The following is a 14848-nucleotide window of genomic DNA, read 5'->3' as shown; positions in this document are numbered from 1 at the left end:
CTGTAGTACTTTTGTGTTTTGTTTTGCATGTTGACGGTGTTTGTAGGTTTGTCTGTAACCTCAATGCTGAAATTGAGTCTTAATCTGTTTTCAGTTTTAGTGTTGTTTGATCCTCTTCCTTATTCCCTACAGTTTTCATAAGCTGTCTGTCAAAGTTGCAGTACTCTGCTTGCAAGTCTAATGTCCAACCTGTTTCATGTGTGTTTCTGCCTTGGGAACTGTGGCAGTAGCTGCAAGAAGTATTTCTAAACATCAGAGTTGTAACACAACATATTTTTTAATTTCATGGGTTCACAGTGAGCAAACCAAAGTAAGAAGTTCTCTTGGATGCATATTTCCTATTGTCTATCTTTTGTCTTTTCCTTTAAAGTTTTAGTAAGTCAATTTCATCTTTTAAAGTCATCTTTTAAACAAATATTCATGCCTCATTCTTTCCTCAGGATCAGGGTTTGCTGGTGGGTTACAGATTCTTAGGGTTTCTGAGATCAGAGAAGAAAAAATTTTGCTGCAAAACAACTCTTTCAGTTACCATGAACACTTCAGTGGCCTTACAGGAGATCTCTAGAGTGTTTTCCTTTTGTTTAGGCCTATTGGAGGCATCCAGATATTTCACACCATTATTGTACCCTTCTTTGGTGAAAAACAGATGTTTTTTGTATTTATGTGGCCCTCTGTTTTAAAATATTGTACTGCCAGCTGTTGAAATATATATAGTATATACTTGAACTCATGAAAATGCCACAAAATCATTAACAGCATCATCTGGAGAAAAAGAAATTGTGAACATATCTTGCTTGAGCCAACATAACAGAGTGGGCAGTTTAAATGTCCACAGAAATGTGTACTGCATGTGACAGAAACAGAAAAAGGCAGAAGTCCCTGCAAATCTAAATCTTAATTTGTTTTGTTCTGCTTTAGCTTGTGGCCGTGGGTTCTACAAATCCTCCTCACAAGATCTGCAGTGCTCCCGCTGCCCTACTCACAGCTTCTCTGACAAGGAAGGATCTTCCAGATGCGACTGTGAAGATAGCTATTATAGAGCACCTTCTGATCCACCATATGTCGCGTGCACAAGTGAGTGAGTCATGAATTTAATAGTAACGGACGTTGCTTAACCAACCAGGTGCAGCCACTTGCAGTGAGTAGTTTTGTCTGGTTTTTCCTGTGTTTGAAAAGTACATTTGCAATGGTAAAAGAAACTGAAAGGCAGAAGGGTTGACAGTGAATACAGAATCAGGATAAATATAATTTTCAAGTTTGCTTTGTACAGCTTTGGAAAACATCGCATGTTTCATAAGTGCATAACTCACTATAATAGATATAATACAGGCCCAGTTCTCCCTAAATTGTCACAGACAATGTACGTTATGTCATATAATACCAAAATTAGTAATGTGAAAAATGAAAAGTAGCCTCTGTGGAACTGCACTTTGATTGAACTGTAATTGGGTCTGACTTAACATTCTAAGTGCAAATAGATTGGCCTACACAGATTGGTGGTTCAAATAGTGGAAGTCTCCTAAATCCAAAACATCACTAAATGTCTCTGTAAATCATATCAGAGCTGATAACAAAAGACTACATGCAGCTTGTGCAGCATGTTTAAAAGAGATGAACAAATCCCATATGTGGAAAACCTGTAAAGGAGAACTTTTGAGGTATATTAACCATTCCTTTTAATTACACAGAACAGAAACAGCTAAAATCAGTAGCAGTAAATATACAGACAATTGTTATTCTAATGTCTTAATGGAAAATAAATAAAGCTCTTACCAAATGAGTTCAAGAAAGCTTTTATGCAGCCTGTACTAAAAATAATGAAATGTTTATGTGAAGAAAAATGCTTCAAGTGTTTTCTATCACAGTAATTAAAATGCTACCTGTGTGTCCCACTGTGGTTTTGTGTAATTACCCTGGACTTCTTTGTGTATTATGTAGGACCTCCATCTGCACCACAGAACCTAATTTTCAATATCAACCAGACTACCGTGAGTTTGGAGTGGAGTCCTCCTGCTGACAATGGGGGAAGAAGTGATGTGACCTACCGCATTTTGTGCAAGAGGTGCAGCTGGGAGCAGGGAGAGTGTGTTCCCTGTGGGAGTAACATTGGATATATGCCCCAGCAAACTGGATTAGTAGATAACTATGTCACTGTCATGGACCTGCTAGCTCACGCTAACTACACGTTTGAAGTTGAAGCTGTGAATGGGGTTTCTGACTTGAGTCGTTCCCAGAGGCTTTTTGCAGCTGTCAGTATTACCACTGGCCAAGCAGGTAAGTTTTCATCACTTATGAATCTCAGCACTGTGAGACTGAGAGAAATTTGGAACATGCAAACTAGAGATGCAGTAAATCAGGAGCATGTTTAGTGTGTTCTACCTCATTAATCTTTTTATCTTGCCAGCTATTTAATTTGGGCTTATAGTATTTCAGGGTAACCTGTCCTGTTTCTTGGCCTCAGGATTGCTTTCAGAAAGCATTCACAAAAGACTTAAAGAAGATTCACAGCTTTGTTATTAAATAGAATTTCTTAACTTAGGAACTTTTTTTTTTTGTTTTGTTCTTATTTCATTGTAGTTAATTCCCTAGTATTTGAAGATAAAAAATAGATGTGACAGTTTTATACAGACTTCCTTTTTGAATTTTTAAACATGTATGGGAGTTCTAGTTCACTGAAAGATTATTTGGATTTCCGATGGTGTTTTCAGTGTTAATGTTTTCCCTCAGGACAATATTTCTGATTTATCTTATATTTCCAGATATTTGATTGTGAGATGCAATGAGAATGTGATGATTATTCTTTGTTTCTTCTATTTATCATAATCTGACAGGTGAAATGTCAGGGGAAATAAAATCAAACCAGCATATCACCCCAGGGAAAAAAAAAAGCTTTCGTTTTCTGCAGCTGAATGAAGAAAAATAAAAAATGAATTCTCAAATTTAGGTTTCCGAACTGGCCGGTTGCTTGTTGATAAAATTACAGACAATAAGTGTGCTGTGGTCTTAAAGAGAGGATAGTAAAGCTAACCTTTTGTAATTTGAACAATCTTAATTCAAATATTGTTTGCAAGAGCTGGCTTTTGAAGAAATAACGTAAAAGAAAATACAAAGTGAATAACTAATGTGATGCTTCCAGTAAGACTAAAATTTTAAAGGATAATTAATACTTATATTGTGGAGGAAATTTCAATGACTGTATCATGGTGTTTTTTTTTTTTTTTTTAGTGCAGTAAAAATGATCCCCTAAAATAATGTTTTGAGCTAAGAGCAAACTCACCAAACAGGGTAAACAAACAGTAAAAACTGTAATTATTTTGAACTTTAAAGATAGTCATCTCAAAAACATAAAATAAGGGACAAGAAATTTAGTTCAGAACCTTCCTTCCTTCCCTACAAATTTAGGACAGTTGATATGGTTGTTCAAGTTAGGCTGGAGTATTTAATCTCCCTATAGTGTTTTTATGGGTGCACATTTTATATTATTTTGGAGCCATCTCTGTGGCTGAAAGGATTAGTGTCTGTGTTCATTCAGTTCTTGAAGTTTATGATGAGATTTTCAGCACAGAAAACTTACCCTGAGACTATTTTTGTACCACAGATGATATTATTTTGGCACCTTGATTTTTCATCTTCAAAATAATTCTCCAAACATGCACAGGTGGACAGTGTTCTGTTCTCTGTATATGACTGTACAGAACTATCACATGAAAAAAAGGATTTGGACTTTTTCCCATTTAGCTGAATCAAACTGGCTTTACTTTATGTGCTTTGATGGTTCAGTGGCACACAAGGTAAAGGAAGAAACAATGCAATTTATTGACTAGTATCACATCTCAAGAGGATGAAAGAGCCTTAATCGGAAGTTTGTTGTGTTATCTCCAAGATAGATCATTATAGTTCATTATTTTGTGTTGTCGTAGTCAAGGATTTTTAGGGCTTTTATTAGGCCAGAATATATAATGTGGTTATCTTGTGCTATCTTCTACATAACACAAGTTATGTGATTTTATGAAATGATCCTCACATCAAGCCCAGAGATCTTAGTGAAACTGTATCTTGCATATATATTAGAGGCAGCATCTAGACTTTACTAATGATTTAAAGTAATCAAAAATCTTCAACCTCCCAGACAAGCTTTGTAAGACCACGAAGAAGGATATCTGACTCTGTTCCTTCCCTACGTTCTAGTTTCCTGTGGGATTATGCACAGACCAGCATTTCACAGGATTTGACACTGTGTAGAGAAAGGGTATGACTGCAGCTTTGCCTGTTTAGCACTTCTGAATATAAAGATTTAAAAGCTTCCAATTTGGCATTTAAAAGGAATGTATGTGGGGAACAGATTTTGGAAGAAAAAAATGGCTTTAAGCTCTTTTTGTTGCAGTTTTCTCTGTAAAATGAAGGTAACCTTCACTTTTCCTTACCAAGCTTTTCGAGATTTTTCTGATTAGAAGTGCCACATAAATGCAGCTTTTTTTTTTTTTTCCACAAAATTACGAAATTTGTGTTAGAGAAAAGATAGACATTCAGAACAAATGCATTTAGCAAAAGGAAAGACCTCTTCTAGTTATTTTTGCAACAGCATGTTTTGGATCCTAATACTGGTTTCTTTGGTTTCTCAAGGAGGAAAATATTTTAGGTGGAACAGATTGATGACTATAATTGAACAGAAAGAGACTGGTTGCTCAAAGCAAACTGTTATGCTTCTGTGTTTCTCTTTTATTTTACTATGGAGAGAAAGAAAATGTTGGATTTATTTATAGCCAAGTAAACTAGGATTCATGCAGCTCTCATTTGTTCCTGTGTGACTGTTCTATGCTTCTGGAAAAACTGACTTTTTCTGTGCCCATATTGCTTTTTATGTGTGTAAATGTGTCTAACTAAACCTTCTTCACAAGTTATTATGCTAACACAATAGGTGGCTATATATAATTACTGGGTTCACCAGTTACACAGAGGATTGCAATGAGATTTTCCCTTTGTAGTTTTGGTTTAATTGAATTGCTCCTTTGTGGCCATAGTCACAAAATTCAAATCATTGTGTAATGATAACAGGAAATTATTGATAAAAGAATGGGGTTATAGAATATATTCAATGTTTCTTCGCCCACATGGAACAAGCATCTGATGAGACAAAGAGAGCATGTCACATAAAAGAACCAGGTGGTGGATAAAAACCTATTTATATTTGTGGAAATAACACAATAAAATGACTGCAAGTGGGTAGGTATCATTTCACATCTCTTATATATGTACATGTATGACACATTGCTGTTCATTCCTTGTTTAAAAAAGACTTTGTGACTAGGCTATCAGTTGTCATATGGCATATTTTTGTGCTTCAGCCAAGAACCATGAGGCCTTTGGTTTTGCTTGGTTTTCTTTTTTTGTTTTTTACAAGATTAAGTACACAAAGTCCCCCAGGAGTAAACCATCTTGTTTCATATCTTGCCTATCCAGCGTCATATAAAGAATACAGGGTGTCATCCCAGTACTGCAAGCTGATCTATGAGAACCCCTGCATCCTTGTAGAATTCAGATTTGCATGTGACTAAGCTCTAATTATAAAGAGCTGCACCTGGTGAACAGCTGACAAGCACTATCTTTGCAAGAATAGGTTTTTAGCAAAGATAAAATTGGCCACTTCTCTGAGAAGATATTCCCCTTAACAGTTGTACTTGTAGTTCCTTTGGATCCATCAAACTCCTTCCCAAATTTTACATTTTTTCCATACAAGACCCAGAAGGTGAATGGAAATTGGGTAGGTTTCACTGCAGATGAATATTTGCTGTATTTTGGATTTCGTGCATTTTCATTTTACAAAATATGCTTCAATAACAATTTTATAATTTTTCTGTTGACATTTTTGCAAAGATAGTGTGTTTTTAAAACTGTCTTTCTGCATCCTTTCTTCTAGAATTTTTCTGAATGAGCAATGGACTCGTCTCTGTTGTAGGGTTATATACACCCAACCTACCCTGGCCTTGATAAAACTTAAGATATTTTGAAGGAATACCAAAATTTATCAGGGTTTGAGAAAATTTAGGCATATGTCCTGAGCCAATTTAAATTGTCTTTATAGTCATTGAAAAGAAAAATCATATCCAAGGGGACACTCATCATGCCTTATTACCATGACTGAGACAAACAGAAGTTAATATGTAATGCTAATAACTGTTCCTAAATGTACTCATTGCTCTTGTGCATGGAGCACTTGCTAATGCTTGCTGCTTCTTCACACCAAGAGAAAGGTGCCCCAAAGCACTCTCAGGTCATGCTGTGCCTTCAGATGCACTTAATGCTGACAACTTCAAGTGGTTAAAAAACTGGTTCAGTTCCATCACCAAGGCTTACTCTTGAAAAACATTTTTTTTGGTAACGATTTCCTTTGTATATGTTGATTTGCTGCTGTTCCATTTTTGCATCTTAGAGTTCAATTTTGAGACCTTTTCTTACAAAAAGAGCAGATCCCAAATTTCACAGTTAAAAAAAAAAGGAAGCCAAATTTGTCAAATAGGCATTATCCCAGCAACTTGAACTGAAAAAAAACATTACATGCTATAAAAGCATGACTGCTAGCAGCAGCACTGTTGATTTACATGACAAAAAAAAAAATGGCTGAATGCATAAAGGCAAATGAATTTTGGATTTGGGTTTGCATTTTGCAAAGGGTTCTGCCTTTCTTGTGTAATTCTGAAGTCTTTCTAGATGAGAGTGACACTTCACATTCTCTCATGTTACATTCTCCTTTCATTCTTGCTGCTTATAATTTTTCCTTTTTTTGTTTCTTTACTCTTTTTCCCCAGCTCTCAATTAGCCCTACTCATTTTTTAAAGTCTCTTCTTTCATAGCCTGTACACTACTGACCATCTATTTGTTTCCTGTTCCTGTCAGTTTCACTTAAACCTGACTTTTCTTCAGCGATGATCTGTCCCCCAGCAGAGGCAGCAATCAAAAAGATTGATGCCTGCAGCTTTCCCAGTCACTATGACTTCAGTGCTCTAGTCCTATTCTCACTTCCCTCCTTTCCCCAGGCCATTTTGGTTTCTTCCCATTGTACCACCAAGTTGTTTTAATCTCCCTTTGTCTATATCTTCCATCCAATGTTCACTTCTGGTGCTACATGACAGCTTCAGAGTTCAACTTAACATTTCTTCAATATTTTCCCATTTCAGTGGACTTCCTTTAGCTCTAGGTTTCCTTGGCTATTTCCTGAAAATGACTTTACTTTTCAAGCTATGCTTTGTCTCTTATTGTCCAACTGTGGATTCGTTTTTGCACATTGGGAATATCATCAGTATATTTTTTTAAAAGCAATGCCTCATGTAAAAAGAATTCAGATTCTAAAAAATAATGTTTTCTTTTTACCAAAAAGTGTTTAACCTGTTGAGCTGGGGGAATTATTTTACAAAAAGTCACTTTTCAAATGTAATAGTCACTAAATGCTTTCATTAAACTGAGGTTTTTAGAAACATATATGTGATGATGACTGCATTTGGGTTACCTTTTTGCTTATGTTCTTAATGGGAGTTATATGGATGTCTGTGCTTATTCCTAATAATATTTAAAATATATTTTAAGACTCTAAAAATTTTTCCTAGACCAGTAGGCAGAGAGCATAGCAGTCTAAGTGTTCTGCACATCGTGGTCATCAACTAAAAAGGGAAAAATTAGAGTAGAAATTAGTTGCATATGGTAGTTATTATTCTTGTACATTTTTGGCTATCTTTTCAGTACATTAAAATAATGGATTGGGTTATTTCTGTGGAGCTAAGACTACCTATTGATCTGCAATCACATTACTCTGAACTAATATCACAGTTTTTTTTACAGGAGGCGATAACTGAGTTTATACCTGAATTAAACTGATGGATAAAAACTTGATAAGAATTCCAGTCTCTGTATAGCAAATACCATCAGATCAAGGAAAGTAGTTTGTTCATTCAGTGATTATATCAGGTCATATTTAATATTGTGACATCCACAAGGTTATAGAGATACTACAGAATTGCAAGGTTGGGACATTATTATTAGATTATTAAAAGTTAGATTTTTCTTCAGGAGTTTCATAAGCTAGGAAACATCTGTGTAGGATATAATATGGTATGGCACATGTATTTGAGAGTTTCAATGATATTTTATGTACAGACACAGAATATGTATATTCACAAAAATTTTGCAATGACAAGCAGAATGTTTTATAAGAAACCGTACCACAGAGCAGCTAATTGATATTAATTGCTTTTTTTTCCTACTATTTAGTCCTAATTTATTTCAGTAGTTTTTCACTGAAAGATAAGAGAGATTAAAAGCAAACAGATGATAGCTGTGTTGCTTAGGGTCTGATCCTGCACCGCTGAAGTCAATGGAAGCTTTGTCATTGACTTCAATAGGAGCAGGATTTGAACCTTATGCTCTATCAGAACACACAGGAACAAAAGCAGTGGGCACTCTGGCATCCTGAAAGCAAACTTTAACTTCATATAACATTTGGAGTGATACCCCTATGTCAGGGTTTTGCACATCAGTTTGTGACTGAATGTAATTTGGATTTTTTATATAGCATACTAAAAATACATTGCTGCTGGTTTTTTTGGGTGGTTTTGTTTTTTGGGTTTTTTTGTTTGTTTGTTTTGTTTGTTTGTTTTTATTTTGTTTTTTTGATTTTTTGTTTGTTTTGTTTTGTTTTTTTAAATGGATATCAGAACTCTTGCCTGTCCAGCTCTATCATAAAAGCTATTTTGGAAGGGATGTAATAATTTTTGCTAAGAAACTAATTTTTTTCTATAAAGACTATGTGAATTTTACAATCGTTAGAAGTGAAAATAATGGGAAGCTACACTCTAGTGTAACTACAGAAAGATGAAGTGAAGCTTCAGCTTCACAGAAACAGTGCTCCATATTAGAAATGGTTTTATTAAGCTATGTATGTTGAATGTTTGGTGACAACCTGCTCAGAGAAGCATGACAGCCGCAGGGCTATTGACTTTCCTGTGCACTGAGCTATTGAAAAAGCAGGTTATGTCACCATGGTCTAATGTATACTACTCAAGAATAATTTCACCAAGCTGCACAATAAAAAACTGTGTACTTGAGGAAGAAAATGAGCAACATAAAGTACAATTTAGCCATGGAATGCAGGGATTACTTTACTGATGTCACACAGAGGACTAGGAGCCCCTTTTTTCTTTTAAAAACATGGACCTGTCTCCTCAATATTTATGAGTTAAACCAACTGTGTTCATAAAAACAATGATGAAAAATTAACCCTGATCTGAAAAAGCAAGTATTAATATCACACTGTCTATGACCAATATTTGAAAGGTCTCTAAGATTAAAGAGCTCTACTTGTGACATCTGCTGGGTGAATTTTTAAATCCTCAAATACCCCTTCTTCTTTCCCTTCATCCATAGTTAGATTTTTTTTCTCATGTCAACAAGGTCTTTTCAACAGTGTAGAAATTTTTTGCACTTTTCTATATTTTTGGGGAACTATAATACATAGCTCTGTGATGACCCAGCTAGTATCAAAGACTTCCAGGAAAGCTGCATTACAAAGACTTATATACTTATACTTGGTGATACACATTCTAGAGCAGCTAATTAACTTATGTGCGAAGAAGATACAGCTTCACAGACCTTGGATTTTCACAGCAAAACAACATCCCCATATCTTCCTTTTACTGCTTCTTGTGAATTGTAGTATGGTAACAGGCTGCAGGATATAAATAAGTGCAAGATATCATCAGTAGGAACTCTGAACTCAGTGTTGTTCTTTTGTTTCAAACCTTTTGAAGAATTAAAGTGCCATTGTCATTAGAACAAACAAAACCTTTTAAGTGCTCAGATGCTTTTTCAAAGAGAAATGAACACCACTGTTGAAAAGGCACTATTGCAAGCGTTCAAGTGCTACCAAATGTGAAATCCTAATTCAGGTTGAATGTAGTGAATTAAAAAATTCTTAGACTGCAACGTCTCTATACAGTGAAGCATTTAATGACAGCATGGCATGGAGCCAACCTACTGTAATGACTCCTGTGGAAATCAAGAGAGAAGGTAGCTTGTATAGGGAGAGCTAAAGAAGTTTGCTCATTAAGCTTAAATGATGCCATGTAGAATTGTCCAGCAATATAAGACAGTGTATTTCCAGTTTCCTCTTTTTATATCTATTCTCTTCAGAAATATAGTCAGAGATTGTGCTGCATCTCTTTTGAAGCACATCATATTTTATTCAGTTACTTATTTTATATTTGTTGCCTGTGCCAATAAGCCTCCTTTTATTAGAAGGAAAAACAGATTTGGCTAAATGGGCCCTCAGTGGAGAAATACAAGTCTTCTTCTTCTGGCTCATGGCCTTCTGGCAGTTTAGAAAGTATTAATGGCCCAAGAATAAATAGTTCACCTCTGTCAAGGGTGAAGATAGACATATTCTGTTAAGAGATGGGTATGATCTTTCAAATACTTCTGGGGTAATAAGAAAGGGAGACATCTCCCTTAATACATCATTGCTGACTTACCCACTATGACAACCCATGGGTATCAGCAGACTTTTCAGGTGCTGGAATAGTCTCAATAATTAATAGCCTGAACAATTTTTGCCAACTTTGACATGTACTGCCATCTGTAGTTTCTTCTGCTTTGTATGTGATAGAACCAGCCCTGACTCCATAGGGCCTATTCCTAATGGAACAGTTTTATCTACTACTCTTTAGTGTATGTATTGTTTTGTACACTTAAACATTTGTGTAGTCTTTCCCTGTAACAGTCAAAATATCTAATTGGTTCTATTTCTAGGGAGAACTCTCAGGGCAATTTACTGAGGAAGCCATAGTTGAAGGCTGCAAGTTGACAACAATAAAAGTGTTATTCCCAAGTTCAATAGTTAATGTTAAGATAGGAGATGCTGATTATCTTTTTCTTTGCTTCGTTAGTGATGAATGGAAGCAAATTTGATGCAGACAGCAATCTGGTGGAATGATGCAGAGCTATCTTTGAAAACATCTGTACTAACGCACCAATGCAGTAAATTATAGCTACAAGCGAACGACATTGATCCAAGAGGATCATTAACAGCTTTAACCAACTGATCCAAGTAATAGGGTAAACGAGAGAACATTATCAAGATCTGATTTTTACAGCTGTCAACTGAAATTGCTAAAACATGATTACCACTTCCTCTTAACTTCCACTATTCTATGACTTAAATTTAGTGTATCCTATTGTGGTCACCCAACAAGGATCAATTAAGTGGTAAAATACGCGGGAAAAAATTGCCCAGTGATCATGCACTCCATTTACCAGGAGGTCAGTCACAAAGGGAGAGATAATTGCTGCAAGCCAGCAAAATTAATCGGGGATGAGCCAGAAAGGATGATGTATGTTCTGTGACAAAGTACGTGACAGAGATGTACGTATAAACCTGTAGCTACTTGCCTTGTTGAGGACACAAGGACAAGAGAAGGAGACATGTGAAAAACAATTAGCATGGCTTCAGAGTGAGCAATCCTTAATTATCCATAACATGTTGACATCAGATAATTAGTGTCCCAATTTTTAACAATATTTGGTCATTAACTACAGTAGGATAAAAAAGATCAAGAGCAGAGCCATTTGTCTGAGCTAAGTGTTACATAATGGTGTCTATATGTGAACATAATACAACTAAATAATGCTTATGGTAATGACACAGATATCTTCTTACTGTGGTACCAATATAAACATTCTAAATTCAAGCTTATAACAAGCTGCTTTTTATGTTTCTGTAAGGTAGTTTGTTTGTGGTGGCAGCCTGCAAAATAAATAAGACTTTAGTGATAGCTGTAGTTTTAAACTCCCTGACTTGTTGCTTTTCATTTGTACATTTAAATTTTCAGAGCAAGTGTCATAAGTTGTTTGACTCAGACCATTTTAATATTAATGCTAATTAAGAAGAGGTCATATCTAGCTCAGTTTTCTAAACATCAAAGGCTCTGTGATGCATGCTAAATGGACGTCTCTTTAGAAAATTTTCCTTCAGCTCCTTTATCCTATGTCAATGTTTTTTGACCATTTTTAACTATTTTTGATAGAGAGGTAGAAATCTTAAGATCTTATCTGTAGTCAATGGGCCAGTAAAGACCTCATTCCTTACTGAATGAGGTAAATCGTGTGTCAGACACAAGAGAATCCAAATGTGCAGAAATACAGAAAACCTTAAGAAAAAATGTTTTTTGACCATTTTTAACTATTTTTGATAGAGAGGTAGAAATCTTAAGATCTTATCTGTAGTCAATGGGCCAGTAAAGACCTCATTCCTTACTGAATGAGGTAAATCGTGTGTCAGACACAAGAGAATCCAAATGTGCAGAAATACAGAAAACCTTAAGAAAAAATGTTTTTTGACCATTTTTAACTATTTTTGATAGAGAGGTAGAAATCTTAAGATCTTACCTGTAGTCAATGGGCCAGTAAAGACCTCATTCCTTACTGAATGAGGTAAATCGTGTGTCAGACACAAGAGAATCCAAATGTGCAGAAATGCAGAAAACCTTAAGAAAAAATATTCATGGAACTGCTCAAAGTTTTCCAATGTTAATGCAAGAAATCTTAGAAGTATGGAATGGGATGTTTCATACCTTACTTCCGTCTTGTTTCTTATATATAAAGGAGAGGAAGAGACAGTTACACACACGTGTTCATGCACACACATGCCTACATGTAGCTCAGTCTCCTTTTAATCATTCTCTTCTATCCTGCTAGTATGTTTTTCAGAATTTTTCACAGATCTCACTTCCTCTTAAGTAGGTTTAAGATTAGGGATGAGGTCCTGTCACTGTGATTCTTAGCTTTGCTTTGTATGACCCCTTCTAAACTCTTAACCTACGTTTCAACAGCTCGTACAAAATTATCCATTGAATCTGGTGTTTTCTCTCATATGTGTTTATTTGCAGCAGCAGACCCTTCAGTTTCTGTATCTGCCATCCTATGTCTGCTGATGTATCTATTTGCCATCTCTCCTTTTGACCTCTTCTGTCTGTCTGTCACATAAACGTTTCTTTTTTTTTGAGAATCCCATTTCCTAATGCATCATTGAGAGCTCATATTTTTCCATAATACCCGAACTCCTATTAGGCAGTACTGGCTGAGTCAGCAGAGCAGATTCAAAGCTAGCAAACCCTGATGCTTATGTGGAGAAATGCCATTTATTTCGCTAAAGAGTCTATTTAAGTTCATACAGCCTCTAATCATGGCTGTGAAATGAGGAATTGGATGCTAATATTTCAGAGCCAATACAGTAATGATGTGTCTCTGTGGACCTCCTGTGGAATTATTCCAAATATTCCCTTGTGTAGCTGAGATCAACATTTTACCCTTAGTTCTAATTTTTTGTATTGCAGCTTAACTGGTAATGAAGAGGGAAAAGTGTCATTGCACTTTATATTGTGTAGAGTTAATTACATGGAGTATTTTAGGGTTAAACATTCTGCTCTTTGATGCTGGCATTAAACATTAGCATTTAAATATTTGGAGGATATTTACATTGTTGTAGTCAGTGGAGATTGATAGGTTTCTTTAGGGAGTGATTTGGAACAGGAGCCAAGTTTAGGAATTGTGCATCGACTCGTCCTTAATTACAGAGGAAGCGTTAGATTACCTTCCCTATTTAGCCAGCTAAATTAACTGGCAAAAGTTGATGACTTGAATGCCCTCTTCTTCCCACACCCCACATACACAAATGTTAATTTCTGCCACAATGTTAACATTATATTTTTACATAATTTTATTTATTTTCAAGAATGTACTAAGCAAGCAAGTAACTTTTAAAATAGCTTATTGTCTGTGGGATTTTAAAACTCTAGAAAATTATTTGCTTTTCTTATTAGTAATTCATATTATTAAGACTCTTTGAAGCTTTTTACCAAGGACTGAATTAACCAAGGTGATTAGTGAGGATATTCATATACAGGTGTATCATGAAAATAGGGATACTTCACTTGATTGCAGTTTCTAGCTTTAATGTTAAAAATGTTTTAAAAATATGAAGTACTTGTTCTATGATTTTTTTTACTGTAATGCTAGTTAAGAGTCCCCATTAGCATGGCAGCATATCCCTTTCAGCTTATTTTGCCTACAATAATACAGTGATGGCCACTCATCAGTGTTACAACCTTCCATAGAAAAAAATAATTTGATCAGCTATGCAGTGGCGCAGAACAATCGCAGTCAATAGCCTTCAATGATCAATAAGTAGAGAAAGTGAATTCCTACACCAAACTCCTGGGAGTTGTTTCTCAATGTGTTCCCTAGCAGGTACCCCATGCTCTCAGAATATTGTCACATTCACAATGGTTTGGAAGGTAAATTCTGTACACCAAAGAGACTACCTTTCAGACCTATGCTGAGATGTGGGTGGTGATCTCTCAGGCAGGCATGTCCCGTCCCATTAGCAATCTGTAGATCCAAATTGATAGCTCAAACACCAGTAGGATGCCAGCAGACAGGCAGTGGGACACTTCAAGAAACTAATGTGTGTTCCCTGTTGCCAAAGCTAAGCCTGCTCAAAAGAGATCAGGATTCATCCTCTGTTCCTGGTATGTCAGGGCTCATGCTTGTAAAATTAACTTCTTTGTCTCTCCAAACAGTGTTCCCATGTTGAGATTGCTAAAATTATGCCCAACAACCTATGCATGCTAGCAAAGTATCAGTACAGACAGGCCCATGTTCATACTCCATTCTCAATTCTAGCACCATTTACTTTACCACATTAAGTTTACCAAGTCTCCTGAGGTAAATTTATAGATCAGAAGGTCTATAAAATTTGACTTCTTTCAAAATATTGTAATGAGCTAATCTCAAAGTGATAAACCTA

General features: G+C 35.7%; 1 protein-coding gene and 1 non-coding gene across 9 annotated transcripts in view; both read left to right on the top strand.

Annotated features, from left to right (window-relative positions):
• EPHA7 (EPH receptor A7) overlaps nucleotides 1-14848 on the top strand; it is a 163898-nt gene that overhangs the window by 53074 nt on the left and 95976 nt on the right. For all 8 annotated transcript variants that reach the window (XM_041715095.2, XM_012572726.5, XM_012572729.5 and 5 more), the window contains exons 4-5: nucleotides 919-1074; nucleotides 1939-2274. In XM_041715095.2, the coding sequence (XP_041571029.1) occupies nucleotides 919-1074; nucleotides 1939-2274 (492 nt within the window). The remainder of the gene's footprint in view (nucleotides 1-918; nucleotides 1075-1938; nucleotides 2275-14848) is intronic.
• On the top strand, nucleotides 8337-8412 carry MIR1677 (microRNA mir-1677). Its single transcript, NR_048953.1, has one exon. It is a non-coding gene; the product is annotated as a microRNA mir-1677 (primary transcript).

Source organism: Taeniopygia guttata, chromosome 3 (genome assembly GCF_048771995.1).
Source record: "Taeniopygia guttata chromosome 3, bTaeGut7.mat, whole genome shotgun sequence".
In the NCBI taxonomy this organism is placed as follows: domain Eukaryota; kingdom Metazoa; phylum Chordata; class Aves; order Passeriformes; family Estrildidae; genus Taeniopygia; species Taeniopygia guttata.
Note: the sequence above shows the minus strand (reverse complement) of the source record. Positions and strands in the feature narration are given on the sequence as shown.